General features: G+C 46.1%; 1 protein-coding gene across 1 annotated transcript; it reads left to right on the forward strand.

The window, feature by feature from the left end:
- The first annotated feature begins 551 nt into the window (after nt 1-551).
- Nucleotides 552-15,539, forward strand: LOC128067762 (inactive pancreatic lipase-related protein 1-like). The gene is given in 12 exon segments (XM_052660822.1): nt 552-600; nt 1,553-1,706; nt 2,198-2,324; nt 4,203-4,275; nt 4,278-4,351; nt 5,115-5,223; nt 8,027-8,145; nt 9,328-9,379; nt 9,382-9,456; nt 11,599-11,707; nt 12,470-12,637; nt 15,461-15,539. Coding segments are annotated over 12 exon segments (1,188 nt in total).
- Nucleotides 15,540-15,871: the final 332 nt, after the last annotated feature.

Raw genomic sequence — 15,871 nt, forward strand, 5'->3', positions numbered from 1 at the left:
ACCCTTCCATTTGCTATCAGCTACTTGCAAGGGCATTTCCATCCATTCTAAGTGAGAATGGGTTCATTCATGGTTAGAGTTTGCTGCGGTGTCCATCTTGGGACTCGTAAAGTACTAGATGATCAGATAAAAAAAATTGGAAAGTGGGGTCCACTTGGCTCATAATTACACGCACAGGTACATAGGTGCAAAGTTAGACCTTTCACCTCCTTTTAATCAAGCATCCTTCATCTTCCTCGACCTGTGGGAAGATTTGACCTCTGTTACTAATCTTGTTTTATGTATTTGTGCAGACTGAAATATTAAGTGCACACAGCATGCTCTGTCATCACCTGCCCTTTCTTTGAAGAAGTGTACCAGTGATAAGGCTCGAATATAAGGAAATGGCCCAGGCACTTGATCCAGGGAGAAGAAAGATCTGGAACATCCAACAGGGTAAGTCTTCCCATAGCTGTGAAGCGGGGAGGCAGGGCAGAGAGCCTTGAATTGCTGAGTCTTTGCTCATTACTCTGGTCGTGCTTGGTGAAGATGAGTGTCTGAATTTCTTGTAGATGGTGAGCATCTGGACAGTTGCTCTTTTGCTGCTGGGAGCAGCCAAAGGTAAGAAACATCCCACCTGCCTTTTGGGAAGGACATAAACTCATCATCTCAGCACTGGCCAGAGAAACCTCAGCCATGGCTGGGCTTCCAGCAGCTCCAGACAGCTCCAAGGTTTCACAGAGAAGTGTACGGGGCTGCCCCAGTGCCTGGGAGAGGAGGCAGTTTGTGGCAGACCCACCTCAGAGTATTTCTCATCAGCCCACCTTTATGCCCAGGGTGCCTGAGGCCAGACTTTTCCAGATAAAGCATTAAATCCTTGTCTGGGTTAACATATTGACTGACCAGTGCCTGTTATCATATTAGTAATCAAATAAACACATCTGAAGCTCTGGGGATATAATTTTTTTTTTAAATTCAAGGGAATTGCTTTACACTGTTGTGTTGGTGTCCATTGTACAATGTGAATTAGCTTTAAGTATACATATATCCCCTCTCTCTTGCCTCTGGGTCATCACAGAGCGCCAAGCTGAGCTCCCCGTGTGGTATAGCTGCTTCCACTAGCTATGCAGTTTACACACGGTAGTGTGCATATCTCAATGCTACCCTCGAAATTCATCCCCTCTCCTTCCCCTCTGTGCCCACACATCTGTTCTCCACATCTGCCTCTATTTCTGCCCTGCAAATAGGTTCATCAGTACCATTTTTCTAGATTCCATGTATATGTGTTAATGTACAATACCAGTTTTTTTTTCTTTCTGACTCACATCACTCTATACAAGAGGCTCTAGGAACACAGAACTTTTAAGTTTGCTGGTGGTTTGCGGCAGAGAGGTCTCTGTGGGATTCAGTGGGACAGGTCCCTAATCAGAAGATGGGCGTGGGGGCCAGGCAAGGAGACAGTAGATGGAGCTGAGGCAAGACTCTGCCTGGTCTTCAGCCTGTCCCCAAGCAGGGGAGTGACCAGCCCAGCCTTGCGAGCTAATCTCTGAGCAGAGTCATCCTTTCTTTCCAGGAAACGAAGTTTGCCATGATTCCATCAGGTGTGTCTCTGACTCCGAGCCCTGGGCTGGGACTGCAATCAGGCCCTTGAAAATTCTCCCCTGGAGCCCGGAGAAGATTGGCACCCACTTCCTGCTCTACACCAACAAAAACCCAAACAACGTTCAAGTGAGACCTCTGCTATTCTAACGTTGTTGTAAAGGAGTGAGCGGCTGTGTCTACTCGGGGACCAGAAGTTCCCTATTCCTGTACCTCCTGTCCTCCTCCTCCACCCCATTCTACCAGTTGCTCCCCCAGGCCTAGCCAGACCTGGACAGAGTAGGTCTCTGGTTAAAAAAAAAAAAAAAAAAGGCTTGAATGAATGGTTCACTTTTGTCAGAACCTCTGGCTGGTTGTGTGATTCTGGCCTGTGGCAAAGAGCTTACCATAAAAACCTACGGAAGGTAAGACCATGAATCACAATCCAGACCTAGTACAGGTAATGATTCCTGACTTGTGAAGGTAGGGCAGGGAAAGGTCAGGGTGGGCTTCCTGGAAGAGGTAGCTTTTTGCTAAACTTTGAAAAGTTGTGGCATTGGAATGGGCAGAAATGGGGCAGAAGGAGACAGGCCAAAGTGGCTGGGCTACAGAAACATGGAACCCTTCTCTGTGTGTCATGGATTCTCCTTTCCTCTGATCCATCAACAATTGAGGCGTCCAGTTTCCAAATAGCCAAGAAGACCCGGTTCATCATCCATGGCTTCATCGACAAGGGAGATGAGAGCTGGTTGGTACACATGTGCAAGGTAGGGCCCGGCTCTAACCCCTGTGGCCTGTGCCCCAGGCATCTGCCCTTCTTTCCCATGAATGCCTCCCCCTCCCTTTATGCAATCTCAATTAGTGAACTTGGAAACAGGAAACCCTGACATATTGAGGTTTTACTATGCAATTAAAATGCCTCTTCACAGAAATAAAAAGCCCTTTCCACGTCTCTGGACTGCATCAGCAGCCTGAAGCAATGCCATTTGCTGTGTGAGTGATCACTTCCACTCGCTCGTTTCTGATTAGATTATGCCTAAATGTTGTCTGCTTCATTTCAGTGAGGCTGCTTTGTATTTCCATAGATGAGGGATTATGTTCTTTTTGTTCAATTATTTTCCCACTTCCCTAAGAGTCAGAGATATGTGCTATGACTGTTTATTTGAGATATGAGGAGCTAAGGCTGACCAGGTGCCCCAAATGGCAGAACGTGTGCATGCTTAGTTGCTCACAGATTCTCGTGTCCAACTCTTTTTGACCCTATGGACTGTAGCCGGCCAGGCTCCTCTGTCCATGGGATTTCCCAAGCAAGAATACTGCAGTGGGTTATCATTTCCTCCTCCAGGGGATCTTCCCTACTCAGGATTGAACCCATCTCTCTTGCTTTATCACCTGGGAAGCCTTTGCACTGAACTGCAGAATAGAAAGTGCCAAAACCCACTGTAATAGAGCGTCTTTAGGATAGACAGAAGGATAGACAATGGAATAACACACGTGTACATGTGCACATACACACATGTGTACACATACACACAAGCGTACATGTGCAAAGGCACACAAACACACACATAATATACCATCCACCCCTTCTTTTCTTGTGTTCACTGATTCAGTGTTTTTCTGACACCTAAGAAGTTATCCTAACAGCCCGCCTGCCACACACACATTAATAACTCCAACCTAAAATATCAACAGGAAAAGTTACAAACCCTGAAAAGTGAAATCATTCTGCATTTGACCTCGGTTTTTACCATGTTTTTAACTCTTAGTGTCGCTTCTGTCCCATCGTTAATAAGTATCTTAATGTGTAGACTGTAAGATATAGTTTATACTCTAAATTCTCCAAGTTTGTAAGAGATTCCTCAGGGCTGCTTTAAAAATAAAGGTCCTGAGAAAACAACTGTAGGTATTTGTGTGTGTGATCACACATACTAGTATCATGTATGTGAAAAGATTCTTGATGGATTTTTAATTTATAGCACCATTTTAGACTCAATCTGGTCCTGTGTCTTCCCTGGCAGAACTTCTAAGCATATATCAGTTCCTGTGACATCCAGAAAGAAGTTTCCCTTTCAGAATTCTCCAATATATTTTAAATCAGTACAGTTCTATTTTTCAAATATCTGCAGTGTGTCTTTCTTCTGTGAAATACTATGCTATCCTAACTCTAAAAATAGTGACCCTTCCCTCCCACCTTAGAACTTACCCTGTAGCCTAGGGTGAAGCAAGCCCAGGCTTTGTCAAGAGGCTAAAAGGACCCCTAGTGGTCAAATCCACAAAGTCAGTTAGACCCCAGCTTCCAGAGAATGAATGCACTTGAGATCTTTTCTTTGCTCAACAGGGCTCTTTAAATGATGCCCTGGTTTTATCCACCTTACTGAATCCACCTTACTGAATCTGGTCAAAGAAAACCAGAGTGGTCAGCTTTTAATTAATCTACAAGCTAGAGAGGAAACTAATTTGCCTTTCTCATAACATACCCGCTGAGGGATAATTCCTCTTGGCAACAGGATTCCTAACAAAGTCAAGTTCACCCAGTGCCCCTGCTAGGAAGGGACAGAAAAATGGCCAGTGATAACTCTCAGAGACTATTTCTGAGCCCTGCTTGGATGTGGATTCATAAGCCCCATGATAACCCCTTGGAGTCTCTCCAACACCGGAACATGTTTGAGGTGGAGGAGGTGAACTACATCTGCGTGGACTGGAAGAAAGGCTCCCAAACACTTACACTCAGGCTGCCAACAATGTGCGCGTGGTGGGCGCCCAGACGGCCCAGATGCTGGCCATGCTCAAGGTGAGTGATGGCCGGGCTGCAGAGGAGGTATGTGACACCACTGGTCTCTGTGCAAAGATGCAACTGAGGGCTCTATGTTTAAAGAGGAAATATAATTGATAGCTCTCTCAGAGTCTTACCCCTAAAACTCACTTTGAATCGAGGCGCTGTGATCTGTAGACCTGTAGTAAACAAGTACCTTTGGGTGAACATCTCTGAGACCAGCGGGTGTCAACACTTTGAGCTTTGTGCTGTTTGTCCATCCAGTATGTAGGAGCACAGTGTCAGGAGCTCTGCCAGGATGTAAAGAGGACAACTGAGGTCCCAGGCCCTGGGGGAGTTTACAGTGACAATAGGGTGTGATCAGGGTTCTGATGTGGGGATGGGGAGGGGGTAGCTACAAGGCTTTATAGGAGCACATGGGGGTCAGTGAATCTAGTCTAGAGAGGGGGGCCCGTAATTAAGGATGTCTCCCAGAAAGAGACATCTAAGTTGAGAGCCGATGGCTAAACTGTAGATGACAACAGGAAGTTGTCTGTTTTCAACAGACAACTTATACAGACCCAAATACAACATATTTGAGGAACTGAAAGTTCCTCAAAAAGTTTGGGTAGAAAAAGAGTCTAGAAAAATAGGTGTTGAGTCAGGAAAGCTCTGAGGCTTTTGTAATGAGTTGGGTTTCATCCTAATGGCAGTGGAAGGTTTTTAGCAGAGAAGTAATGGCTTTAGGTTTGTGAAAACCACAGCAGAGAAATATCCTGACAATACAATCTTCCCTTTCCAGTCGAACCACAGCTACTCACCTTCCCAAGTCCACCTCATTGGCCACAGCCTGGGGGCCCATGCGGCGGGAGAGGCAGGGAGAAAAACTCCAGGCCTGGGCAGGATTACAGGCAAGGCTCGAGGGCCAGGGCCCCAGGTTTTGTCCCCAGTAGCCCCAGGACATGATACAAGACTCACTAGCTTGGAGCTGGTCCAAAGGAGTCCGTCCCCTTGGCTGTGGCAGAGCTGGCTAGTCTGCACAGGAAAGCTCCTCACAAGCCTGTCTTCGTGGCAGGGGAGGTAGGGGCTTTGTTCCCTTTGCTCCCTCCGCTCTGTCCGCATTCCTCCTTTCTAGACCCATGTTTTCTGTTGGTGTGGTTCTCTTAGCAGGACTGGGCACTCAGGAAGATGCAGAGCAAGACTGAGATGAACATGAGCAAACACAATTAAAAAGGATCCGTGTCGTCATTCTTTGTCCCCTTCTCTGATATCAAGGGCAGAAGAGAACGCAAAAATTCCACTGCCATCATTGGCAGAAGAAATACTGTCATCATCACACCAAAAGCATCCTTTTAACCCAAGCAAAGCCTTTAAATTATGACAACAAATTACATCAATGTAATATAATCATTATGAAGCTAATATAACTATTACAGTAAGCATAGATCAAGTGCCCACTTATCCCAAATACTTTGCAAAGTGCTTTACATTTTTCTCATTTAATCTTCAGAACTAAAGAAAAAAGCTGAGGGAAGCAAATGACTCTCCCAAGGTCACACATCTAATCAGTGATAGAACTGACACTCAATACTGTTTCTCCTATCTTATGGCTTAAGCAAGGCTCTACCTTTATAAGAACCCTACCATTTATCTTCAAGAGACAGTTATGTTTGTGCCTTTACAACTTCTCTGATAAAATCTTCAAAGACAGCTGTTAAATCCAGGAGTCCTGTCAAGAAGGAGATATAGTCAGTAGTGTCCAACTCTTTGAGACCCTAAAGAGCCTGGAAGGCTTTGCCACAAGCGTCACCGTATAGTCAGGGAAAAATAATACTAAATATTTACTTACACACCCATAACAATGTGCCAGGCACTTTGCTAAATGCTACATATCCTATCTCATTTAATCTTATCATAGCTGAATTATTACCCTTATTTTATAAATGGGGAAACTGAGGCATAGAAAAAGCCAAGTGATTCACCCAAGGTCATGCAACTTGCTCAAGAAATAGCCAAGCAGAGCTTTGGAGCCAGGCAGCCTAGTCCCAGAGGGCCTCCCAGAGGGCCTCCCAGAGGGCCTCCCAGAGGGTGCTGGTGGTAAAGAACTCGCGTGCCAATACAGGAGACATACGTGGGTCCGATCCCCCCATCGGGAAGATTCCATTGGAGGAGGGCATGGAAACCCACTCCACTATTCTTGCCTGGAGAATCCCATGGACAGAGGAGCCTGACAGGCTATGGTCCATACGGTCATAAAGAGTTGGACATGACTGAAGCAACTTAGCATATACGCACACATATATGCATCCTAGTCCCAGAATCTGTGTTTTGAATCAGGATACCTTACCACTTCTCCCCTTTTCCCTTCAAACTTGGGAAGGGAATTCCCAGTTGTGTCCATGGCACACAATTCCCAATTGTGTCCATGGCAAACCCGTTTGCATGAGAGTCTTCTATGTGGGACAGCAATAAGAAGCAATCACAGGTAATGAAGGTCAGAGCAGAGACCTGCTACTTAATGTGGCTGTTCTTTATCAATGGTCAGCAACTGGGATTAAGGGCATCATTCAGATATAGCTCTCTGTATCAGATGAAGTCAGAATGACAATGAATAGTTGAAATTTTCAGCCAGACTCATCATTTGGCCCCACAAATGATGCAATATTTTTATTGAATGTGAGCATAATGACTTTGTAGGGATGAACAACAGCAAAGCAAATGTTAAGGCTGAGGACCAATGTGTTTGTCTTTCATGACTTTATGAGGCTTTGAGAGAATAGAGTAGCCTAGACTCTCCATCAGTAACAGTCAAGCAAGTTCAGGCCAGGTCTGGAAGGTGTGCTATGATAGCGACCACTTGGCAAGAGTTTGTAGGGGCCAAGGAAGGTTCTAAGAAGGAGCAAGGCATCGTGAGAGTGAAAGGGGTGCTCACATAAAGCCACCTAAGGCTATTCAGGCTTCCTTTTTATTTGCCTAAGTCTGTCATGAGAATGTCCTTACCTTTGCTTTTGTCATGTCTGGGAGGTCATGTCGCATCTGATTGTGTCCTCAAGAACCTCCAGCCTGGTGCCTGGGACACAGGACAGCACAGAGGTTAGAGGCCTGGGCTCCAGCACCAGGGAGGCGTGGGTTTAAATCCCAGCTCCGCCACTCCTAGCTGAAATCTGAAACCTGAGGCTGGAGTCTATATGACTTTCTGTAATTAAGGATGGTGTGTTACCCATCTTTGAAGAAAAGTGAAAGTGTTAATTGCTCAGTCATGTCTGACTCTTTGCAACCCCATGGACTGTTGACCACCAGGCCCCTCTATCCATGGGAAATCCTGTTTGCATGAGAGTCACCACTCTTGTCCATGGAAATCCCATGGACAGGCAAGAAGACTGGAGTGGGTTACCATTCCCTTCTCTAGGGGATATTCCTCATCCTGGGATCGAATCTGGGTCTCCTGCATTGCAGGCAGATTCTTTACTATCTGGGCCACTAGGGAAACCCCTGAAGAAAGGTAAGGGTTATAGGGACAATACATGTAAAGAGTTCAAAACATTTCCCAGCAATCAGAAAGCAGGCTTTCTATGTTACCTATCATTTTGTGTCTGGATTTTGGACTTATCTTAAATTTCTGAATATATAGTCCCATCCCGCTTGGAGGGAAAGGCTGAGAAGTTGTCACAGGACCCCAGCCACCTGTGCAGACTTCCTCCTTTACTTCCCCAGGAACCCGGGACTTCGTGGTTTGCAATCACTTGAGAAGCTATAAGTACTACTCAGAGAGCATCCTCAATCCCAGTGGACTCAGCGCATACCCCTGTGCTTGCTACAGGGACTTTGAGTCTGTAAGATGTTATCCCACCTTGAGTCCGACGGTGGTGCTGTTGTCCTGCTGTGTTGGGGTCTGCAGTACTCTTCACCAGTTTCTGCTGCTGCTGCTGCTAAGTCACTTCAGTCATGTCCGACTCTGTGCGACCCCATAGATGGAAGCCCACCAGGCTCCCCCATCCCTGGGATTCTCCAGGCAAGAACACTGGAGTGGGTTGCCATTTCCTTCTCCAATGCATGAAGGTGAAAAGTGAAAGTGAAGTCACTCAGTCACGTCTGACTCTTAGCGACCCCATGGACTGCAGCCCACCAGGCTCCTCCGTCCATGGGATTTTCCAGGCAAGAGTACTGGAGTGGGGTGCCATTGCCTTCTCCGTCACCAGTTTCTGATCATCCCTTTTTTTTTTGGCACTGCGTGTCAGAGTTCACGTGGCGTGAACCCCTCTGTGAAGTGAAGGGGAAAAAAACCTTTAAGCAGGAGGTAGCTACAATTCTAGAAGAGTCATATGGCAGAGGATGATTCTGGGAAATCAGAGAGTAGAGCAATCAGTTCAGTGATCTAGGAGGGCTTCCTGCTGGAGGCAAAGTTTGAATCTTGCTTGGAAAATCATAGATTTTAGAAGGAGGAGAAGGAGTGCAGATTTCTGACTAAAGCAGAACAAAAATAGAATGTGTGAGAGAAGAATATACACACCAGAGAGAAGGAAAGCTGGGCGCCAGGCTGGGGGCTGGGGGTGGGGGGTTGTGTCTTGTGCAGCTGGCAACGAGAGAGACAGAGTAAATGATACACTCGAGCCTGGTGTGACCATCTCCCCCCAGCTCCCCATTCAGCGACATCATGTTGGTAGCCTGAAACTGGCCACAGTCAGAGAGTATTTATAGCATGGAAATTGGTAGGCATTACAAAGGACTTTTTGTTCCAGTGGTGCCTATTAATCATTCACCAGCATACCACCTGATGGAACCCATATTGGATCTAACCTGGGGAAAAGGCATCAGTGTTTTCTGAACCTCCTGAAGAAGTCCTAACGTGATGTGCCTCAGGCTTGGGTACCACACCCTAGATGAAGGTAGTTTAGAGACCATCTATTCCAGTCTCCTTCCAGTTATAAAAGAGGAAACTCAGAATGTAAGAAAATTGCCCAAGATATCATAGAGAGACAAACATACCTTACAGCCAGGTCCATCTTTCTCGTTAGAACAAGTGCTTCCCCTGTCCAGGTGAAGGGTGTCCCGCAGATGGGATGCTATGCTGAGATTTGCTGGCAAGACATGTGAGGAGCAGCAGAAGTTCTTCCTGAACACAGGAGATTCCAGCAAATTTGCCCGTAAGTTGTGTTGTGACTTTCCTGCCCTGTTAAAGAAGGTTTGGTTTCTGTTTTACATAAACATAAATAACCTGAAATATTTGTGGGTACATTTTATCTTAGTAAAAGGACACATCCACTCAAACTACCCCATTTAAGACTCAACTGAGGATTTAGAAAGGGTCTGCTTTACTTCCAGTTTATTTCTATGGCATAAAATGAGCTCACGCAAATAGCATGGCTAATGGGCTAACAGTGATTTACATGTTTCTGTGGCCATCTTCTCTGGACTTTTGCCACCCCACAGTCTTTTGTTCTCAAAAATTGTCTCATCCACATCTGTTTTCCTATTCATTCAAAATTTATTTGAAACCAACTCTTTGCCTGTCCAACCCACTTAGAAGCCCAACTCCAGTCTCTCCATTTCCAGCCTTCTGTACATGTGTCCCTCTTGATCATGAGTGTGGGGGAGGGGTGACTGTCTGGTGGAGGGTGAATAGGAATCAGAAAGGGGTAATTTCTCTCCAAATTCAGCTGAATGAGCTCAGACAAAGGGTAGAGATGGACATGTTTCAGCCACTTTGTGCCAACCTGCCCATGAAAGTTCCTTAAGACGTTGCACGGTAAAAAAAAAAAAAAGAGAGACTGTGTATATACAAATACATAAATATAATACAAGTCTTATATAGTACTTTAAGTCAGGTTTATTGAGATATAATTTATGTACAGCAAAAGTCAGTCTTTGTGGTGTATAGCTGTTTCTATGGGTTTTGATAAATGAATAGTCATGTAGCCATCTCCACAGTCAAGATAGGGAATATTTCCATCACTGTATACATATTTATTGAAAAAGACGTTGATGAATCAATCCTTCTTCTGATGTGGTGATGCATGAAATACATGCCCATATTTTAAAACAACAAATTAAACATTCAAAAGCCATATATTCATTCCTCAACTAACATTTATTTATGGACCACAGACTGTGCTAGACATAGGGGGTACAGGGAGGATGTAAATACTCTGGTATGAAATTTATAATACAGCAGAGAAGATGGAAACTGAGCAAGCAGCTCCAAGTGCATTGGGCTTGGCAGATTGCTGCTGGGATACTGGGGGGACAGAGCACACAGCCTTGACCAGGGGAAGGAGGAGAGAAAACACCTCTGCGGACCTGAAGGACACGCGGAAGTTAGGCAAAGGGTGTGTGTGGGGGTGTGTGTTTACATTCCTACGTGTGCATGTGTGGGAATGTGAGTGTGTATGAGTATGTGGGTGTATGTGTACATGTGAATATGTGTGTATTCATGGGATTTTCCAGATGGTGCTAGTGGTAAAGAACCTGCCTGCCAGTGCAGGAGGTATAAGAGATGTGAATTCAATCCCTGGGTCAGGAAGAGGCCCTGGAGGAGGGCAAGGCAACCCACTCCAGTGTTCTTGCCTGGAGGATCCGTTGGACAGAGGAGCCTGGTAGGCTATAGTCCATAGAGTCTCAGAGACTAGGACACGACTGAAGCGACTTAGCATGCACGCACGTGTGTGCTTAGGTATGTGTGTGAGTGTGTGGTCATAGGTGTGCAAGTTTGTGTGCACATGTGTGTGCTCCTAGGGGCCAAGACAACTCTTCAGGTATAAAATCTTGATGACCTCTGTGCTGGAGACTGCTCAAGCCACAGAGAAGCAAAGGAAAGACAGACCTGGCCCTTGAGACTCTGAGGATGGCACCCGGAGTTGCCTTTCAAATGTGGGGACAAGCGCTCGCTCCTTCTCCTCTCACCTTCACTCACACTGCTGTCCTTCTAGAGGGGAGCTGCCCAACAGAACTCTAGTTCGCGGTGGCGATGCTCTGTGTGGCCCAGCACAGCAGCCATCAACCATGTGTACCAATTCAGCACTTTCCATGTGGCTAAGCAAAGTGAGGTGTGTTTTTTTTTATTATTTGGATTTAAATTTAAGGAGCCACATGTGACTACTGGTCCCTTTACTGGGGTGGGGCCACTGCCAGATGTGTGCTTCTCCTTAGGGCCTAGTTCCAGTTGTAGGTTAACATGTAGAACTTTCTATCTCAATGCCTCAGTGTAAGGAATGGGGAACAGGGATCTGAGATGTGGGTTCACTATCTTGAGCATGAATAGACTAATCTCATTTCTATGCCCCGTGCAGGCTGGAGATATGGCGTTTCTATAACACTGTCTGGAAGAACAGCCACTGGTCAAATCAAAGTTGCTTTGTTTGGAAATAAGGGAAACACTTGTCAATACAATGTCTTCAAGTAAATTTCCTTTTTTGACACCATCTCTCACTTGGTGATACACAGGCCGTTCATAGGCATGCACTGACATGCTTGGCATATTTTTCTGAATGGCTCTTAAGTTATTTACTTTATATACAGAAGCTAATTTCAGATTTCTGCTAACAAGTGTTCTATTCTTTATTATAAATCCAGGCATTTAATTCTTTTTCTTTCAATAGATAAGATTTTTTTAAGATTAAATCTAATGTTATCCCAGATATCATGTTTTCTGACTAGCCTAGTCACACATGTGTTTTGTGTTAAAATAAGTGGATAACTTGTTATTATACAAATAATTCAACCAGAAAAATATGAAAGAATTACATGATTTTCTATAACAAAGTTTTGAAGATAAATGAACTTACATTTGAAGAAATATTTAAATAGTAGTTTGAGGAACTTCCCTAATGGCCCAGTGGTTAAGATGCCTAGCCTCCACTGCAGGGGGCACAGGTTCAATCCCTGGTTGGGAAACTAAGATCCCACATGCCATGTGGCATGGCCAAAAATAAAATAAATAGTAGCTTGAGACTGATGGCATTGTAACTGAGTTTTTCATTTCATTTCATTCAGATAAACGTTAGACCTTTATCTGAGAATTAATTTGGATAAATTATTTAGTTAATCTTGAGTAGAGAAAAGTGGCAGGAACTTATATGTTCATTAGAACTTATGAATGGGAATGTTTCAGTGAATGGGAATGAACAGTGAATGGGAATGTTTCTATTTCTCTATTTCAAGTGGGATTATCAAACCAGGCTCCACCCTTTCCAGTGAATTTGATGGAGATATTGATGTTGGAACAATTGAGAAAGTCAAGTTTCTTTGGAATAACAACGTGGCAAACCCAACCCTCCCGAAAGTGGGTGCAGCCAAGATCGCCGTGCAGAAGGGAGAGGAGAAGATAGAGTAAGTGTCTTTGCTGGCTTGTTCCTGAGGATGTTCGTAGAAAGTTGCATTTGTCATGGAAACTCACCCCAGAAGGCCAGTTAAGGTTCAGCCAGTGTCCTCAGCACTCTCTTTGGGAAGCACAGATGATACAGCTCCACTTTCAGTGAAAACCCGAGGAGGAAAAATAAGACAGAGAAATAAGAAATAGTTTCTGAGGGATATAAGGTTATAAATATGGGTTGGGAGATGGCTACGTGTTAAAGAGGGGACGATCCATGAAGGCTCAGAGCAATAGAGGAAGAAATCAGTTTTAGCAAAAGATATAAAATTTGAGATGAGACAAGAGAGAGCTGAGGTGTCCATATTTGCAGAATATTCATCCTGACCCATGATGTCCCCAACTGTCCCAGCTGTGGGGGATATGGGGGTAATGAGCAAAGCTCGGACCCCAAGTCCAGCCAGGAGGACACCTCTTTGTGGCTTGGCAGAAAGGGGCTCCTGGGCTCTTGGTCACTGACTGAGGTTTGGGAGGTCTGGTGGGGTCACTAACCTCAGGCCCCAGAGAATGTCCCTCCCCTGGCCAGAGGGACAGCAGGGTTGGCAGAACTCACAGCCGTCCAGAGGCTGGATGACCTCTGTGAGGTTCTCCTTGTCTCTCTGAAGGGAGGATGGAGAGGCTGGCCCAGGCAGGTGGTCAGCAGAACAAGAAGGTCCTCTCAGAGAGGGCACAGCACCGAGGAGGTGGGTGGGGAGCGCTGGGCAGGCCAGGGGTGCAGCCGAAGCCTCCCGTGCTGGCCCCACCAGAGAACACTGGGGCTTGAAGGCCAGTTCCCCAGGCCCTGTAAGGAAGTAGAACCATTGCCTGCATCCTGGGACCATGTGATTAAAATCAGGTCAGAAGAATGTGATCTCATTGGAATCTTTACAACACGAGGGCAAGGCGTTCCCAGGAGATGACTTGCTCACAGGTAGATCTGAGAAAGGAAAAAAAAACCAAGACCGAACCAACCAGGGCGATGCACCCTGCAGTGTCTTTCTGCACTTTCTAGAAACAGAACAGAATGTGGTTGAGGCCGTGCCTGAGGCCCTGAGTCCTTCAGCTGCCACCTCAGCTCTCCAGAGGCCTATGTGCAGGTTCCCCACCTGCCAACTCCAGAGGGGATCTATCCAAAAAAAGCTGGATGGTGGACATCAGATATTTTAAATATAGGAAGATCGAACCTCACCAACTAGTCTGGGGAATAACAATGCTGAATTCATTAACTTATTCAAATATTTTGCTGTTGGGAAAACAGCCAATAAGTAACATTTTAAAAAATAATAATAATTGGGAGACCAAAGAAAAGTAAGACTTTGGTCCAACTTCCTCTCAGATATCCCTCAGATTTTTTTTAGTTAATATGTGGAAGTTATTGTGGTTTCAAGTCCTACCAAAGAATCTGCTGACAGGAATTCCCTCCAGTGACATGGTGTCAAAAGAAAAAAATGTAGCTTTCTCCCCTTTATTTCTCTCTCCCCCCAACACTGGCCTCCTCCCTTCCTTCTTCTCTGACTTGGTTAAGTGCCAGGTCTGCCAGGAGTACAGGAGGGGGATGCAAAGACCGAGGGGAGGATGCTCTGGAGGGCTTAACAATGTAGCTGTTGGAAAATTAGACTTATAATTCATGCAAAAGGTCAAAAGCACAATAAGAACTCCACATGAGGGGCCCAAAGAGAGTGCCTGGGAAGGCAGGCAGAGGGTCCTGGAGGAGAGGAGGGGCAGGGGGAGGCCAGGCTGCTGAGGGTGGGCCTCCCATGCAGAGGACCAGAAGATGATTAGGTTAGGGTTAGGGCTTCCCGGAAAGACAAATGAAATACAGAGGGAAAATGGGGAGGGGCCAGTGAAGGTGAGGAAAGAGGATGAAGCTTCAGAGCTCATAGGTGGTGAGACCTGAGAGAAGCCCGTGTTTCTTAGAAGAGCTCTAACCATCACCGCTTACGTCTGCCATGTTTTTTAATTAATTGTAAAGCTTGTTTACATGTATTGTCATGAGATGTATTATCAACATGGAATTCTCACTAGTCACAGGGGAGAGCTATGCCCTCTTCTACAAATGACACCAGTGATGAGACTCAAGTAACCAGCTCCCTGTCATGTTGGGAAGGCAGGAGCGGGGAGCCCCAGCAGAGAGCCAGGCCCCCAACTCCAGGCGCGAAAGGCAAGGTCACGGTAGCTTTGGAGTTGACCCAACCATAGAAAATGTGGGCCATGACGTCAGCTAGACCTGTATTTGCATCTTGGTTCTTCCACATATTAACTGAGAGCCTTCTGTGCCTCAGTTTCCTCTCCTGTGATGTAGGACTTGTGACAACACCCCCGCATACGTGTGCTGTGAGAAGGAAGTTCACATCGCATGCGCAGTGAACAGCTCGTGCCTTTGCAGCTAGTAGGACCTCGGTCTACTGCAGCAACTGTATTTTCTGGAGCTACTGTAAGGTTGAATCGGGTCCTCCGAGTGACTAGGCAAGAGTGAGTCCATCTGTAAATCCATATGCCAGGGTTTTGGGGTGTTCGCCTGGGTTGTGGAGAAGGAGAGCTGTGAGAGGCCCAGTCCCTGCTCCGAGGAGCTCACAGTCCTGGCTGTCAGAGTGTCCAGAGACCATCCACCCCCATCGTGTCCTGAGACCAGCCAGCCATTCCCACTGGAAGCCCCCAGGCAATCAGCCCTCCAGTAACTGTTCGAAGCTACCAGCCTAGGGCAGCCTTTTGAATTGTAAATCAGCAATTACCTCCACTGAATGAGGCCAGTTGCCAGGTACGGATGCCCCGGCACTTAGAAAAAGCATTCCTTTTCTCTCCAGACACAGTTTCTGCAGTGAAACTGTCCCATGTCATGACACCGTGAGAGAGGATGTCCTGCTCGCTCTCACACCCTGTTAAATGCCAGGCTGGTGCCGCTGGCTATGACACCAATAAAATCTGTTCATGCATCTATCTGCTCACCTCTGTTGCTGATGTCAGCTACCCCCTCTGGGACATTTGGAAACTGAATATTTTTAAATGTCCTGCACATTTTCTATATATTTGGATTTCCTGCCCTTGACCTCCAGTTACCACACCTTCTCCCCCCACCCCACTGCCCAGTTTCCTTGGTCCTTATGCCCACTGTCTTCTCCTCACCTGAGGGGGTGGCAACAAGCAGCGGAACTAGAGGGTGGGCATTGAGGGGCCTCAGCAGAGCTTTAGCCCTGCCCCTTCATCTACAAGTGAGG

Source organism: Budorcas taxicolor, chromosome 23 (genome assembly GCF_023091745.1).
Source record: "Budorcas taxicolor isolate Tak-1 chromosome 23, Takin1.1, whole genome shotgun sequence".
NCBI classification, from domain to species: Eukaryota; Metazoa; Chordata; class Mammalia; order Artiodactyla; family Bovidae; genus Budorcas; species Budorcas taxicolor.